The 2,760-nt window shown below is 31.6% G+C and overlaps 1 protein-coding gene across 1 annotated transcript in view; it reads right to left on the bottom strand.

Annotated features, from left to right (window-relative positions):
• hdac8 (histone deacetylase 8) overlaps positions 1-1,349 on the bottom strand; it is a 55,651-nt gene extending 54,302 nt beyond the window's left edge. The window contains exons 1-2 of the mRNA XM_015385473.1: positions 1,138-1,349; positions 998-1,050 (exon numbers count right to left, since the gene is read on the bottom strand). Of these exons, the coding sequence (XP_015240959.1) occupies positions 998-1,050; positions 1,138-1,245 (161 nt within the window). The 5' untranslated portion in view covers positions 1,246-1,349. The remainder of the gene's footprint in view (positions 1-997; positions 1,051-1,137) is intronic.
• Positions 1,350-2,760: the final 1,411 nt, after the last annotated feature.

Here is a 2,760-nt window from a genome sequence, read left to right on the forward strand (position 1 = left end):
TTTTTTTTTTTTTTTATAAAAAAAAAAAAAAATTTTTAAAAAAAAAAAATTTTTTTTTTTTTTTTTTAAAAATTGAAAAAAAAAAAAAAGTTAAATAATTTTTACATTTCAAAAATTTTTATTTTAGTATAAAAAGTGGAAAAAGTCAAAATTCTTTTTTCTCAGAATTCTGACTAATCTCAGAATTGTGACCATGAAGGAAGAGATCATAGTACGGAAGAAAATAAGGGCAACCAAAAAAAAAAAGTACACTGATTTTAAAATTTTACTTCTGTATAATATGGGGGGAAAGTCAGAATTCTTACTTTAATCTCAGAATTTTGAATTTTTTCTCATAATTCTGACTTAGATCTTAGAATTCTAACCATGAAGGAAGAGATCATAGTACGGAAGAAAATAAGGGCAACTTTAAAAAAAAAAGTTAACTGATTTTTTAATTTTATTTCTGTATAAAATGAGGGGAAAGTCAGAATTCTGACTTTAATCCTAATAATTCTGACTTTTTTTCCTCATAATTTGGAGTTTAATCTCAGAACTGTGACTATGAAGGAAGAGATTGTAGAACGGAAGAAGATAAGGGCAACTAAAAAAAAAAAGTTAACTGTTTTTTTAAATTTTATTTCAATATGGGAGAAATGTCAGAATTCTGACTTTAATCCTAATAATTCTGGCTTTTTTCTCATAATTTTGACTTTAATCTCAGAAATGTTATCATGAAGGAAGAGATCATAGTACGGAAGACGATTAGGGCAACTAAAAAAAAAAGTTAACTGATTTTTTAATTTTGTTTTAGTATAATATGGGGAAAAAAAATCAGAATTTTGATATTAAAGTCAGAATTCTGACTTTTCTCCCATTTTATACTGAAATAAAATTTAAAAATCAGTTAACTTTTTTTTGTCAGTGGCCCTAATCGTCTTCCGTATATCCCAGCCTCTTTATTTTCCAATGTATTTTCCCTGACTCTGAAGTTTAATAAAATAGAAATAAAACTCACCTCATGTGTTGTAGCAGTCCGTATGCTTCGATCAGGGAGTGGACCATACTCGCCTGTTCATGGAGAACAAGAGAGAATCCGGTTTAAACCTCCATCTGTCTGCATGTGAATGAAAGCAAACGGAAGCTAAAGCATCTCACCCTGTTTGGGACTTTGGATAAAGTGTCGCAAGTCTCGATGTACTCCGGACTGTAGACATAAGCCACCCTCCGTTTGCTGCTCTCATCACTGTCCTCTCGGCCACTCATTTGACTAAAGTCAGAATATTACAAAAACAACCTATTTGGACGTGTTTAACAGCAAACTGTTAGCTATGGCTCTCTGGTCTCTGGGTCGGTGTTACACCGTCAACATTCCCCCCTGAAGGAACGAACCAAAGCTAACCTTAAACTTGCAAAGAAACAAACCGAAAAATCGCAAATAATTATATGAGATTATGAAATAAGTCCATATATATAGTTCAGATGTTGTGATTTGTTAAAATATGAATTGTGTATATTTTATTTAATATTGATACGAGATAGGAACGTTTTATCGCGGAAAGGGTTTCCGAGCAGGAACGGACGAAGACAACGATGCATTCTGGGATCCTTCTGTAGTCTTTTAGTTTCCTACGCTTTAAGTTTGTTATACTTTTCTTCCCTTTAATGACAAGATATGATATTTACCGAAAAAAAAAATACATAAAAGGAGTTCTGTTTGCTAACTATCCAAATAAAATATTGTTTTGAGAAATGTTTTTATCACATTCTTCAAATTCAATTCACTTCAGCCATGGGCAGTTCTAGAGAGGGGCCAACGGGGGTAGGCTGGAGAACTGATCCTGGTCCCTGTTATGGCCCCTGTACTGAAAACTTACGCTGCAATATTTTTTATCATCTAAATAAGTCATTTTTTCTTAAAAGTCTGTGTATTTTCCTTTCATTTGAGCAGGTAAGTTAGATAATTTTCAATAAATTAAGATTATTTATCTTTAAAATAAAAAAAAACATATTTTACCTTATTTCAAGAGCATCACACCTAACTATATATTTATAAGAGCAAAAATACTCAGTCCTATGGTAGATCATCTTATTTATCTGCTCATATTAAGGGAAAGTTCTGGTGACGATTCTCAGTCATCCAGGTTATAAGTCATTCGAAAAAAGTAAAAAAAAAAAACCAAAAAAATCCTGGATGGGAAGCGGAATGTCTTCAAACCTGGAAACAAAGTTCAGTGGATTGTTTTTTTAAACTTTTTTAGGATTAAGGACAAGTACACTTATTTTAATACATTTTTCAGCTTTTGCATCCGTTTTTGCAGTGTAAGACTAAATAAATATGTTATAATGATATGCACTAACAGAACAGACTGATAGTTATTTGTTCCCTGGACAAGCTGAATATTTCACCTTAACAATTTAATTTAACAATTTATTATAAATAACACGCAGCTTTAAGCTTCAGCAGTGTGACGATGGATCACAGTTTCTATCTGTTTCATTATGAATCTGTTACCTTGGCTTTGTGGGTCACTCAATATATTAAACAATGCACTTTTTAAAATTTTTTTAATTTATTATTCTTTTGTTCTGCAGTCCCATAAAACCAACACACGCCCACTCTGCCCCCCCCTTTGGTAAATTTCGTTTAGAACCACTACTGACTTCAATGTATGATTTAATTTCTACCTACATTTATTTGTTTATTCTATTTTGGGGGGCGAAATAATTGCATGCTTATTTACAGAGGTGTCAAGTAACAAAGTACAAATACATCGTTAC

This window comes from Cyprinodon variegatus, unplaced genomic scaffold, assembly GCF_000732505.1.
Source record: "Cyprinodon variegatus isolate N-32 unplaced genomic scaffold, C_variegatus-1.0 Scaffold341, whole genome shotgun sequence".
Taxonomy (NCBI): Eukaryota; Metazoa; Chordata; class Actinopteri; order Cyprinodontiformes; family Cyprinodontidae; genus Cyprinodon; species Cyprinodon variegatus.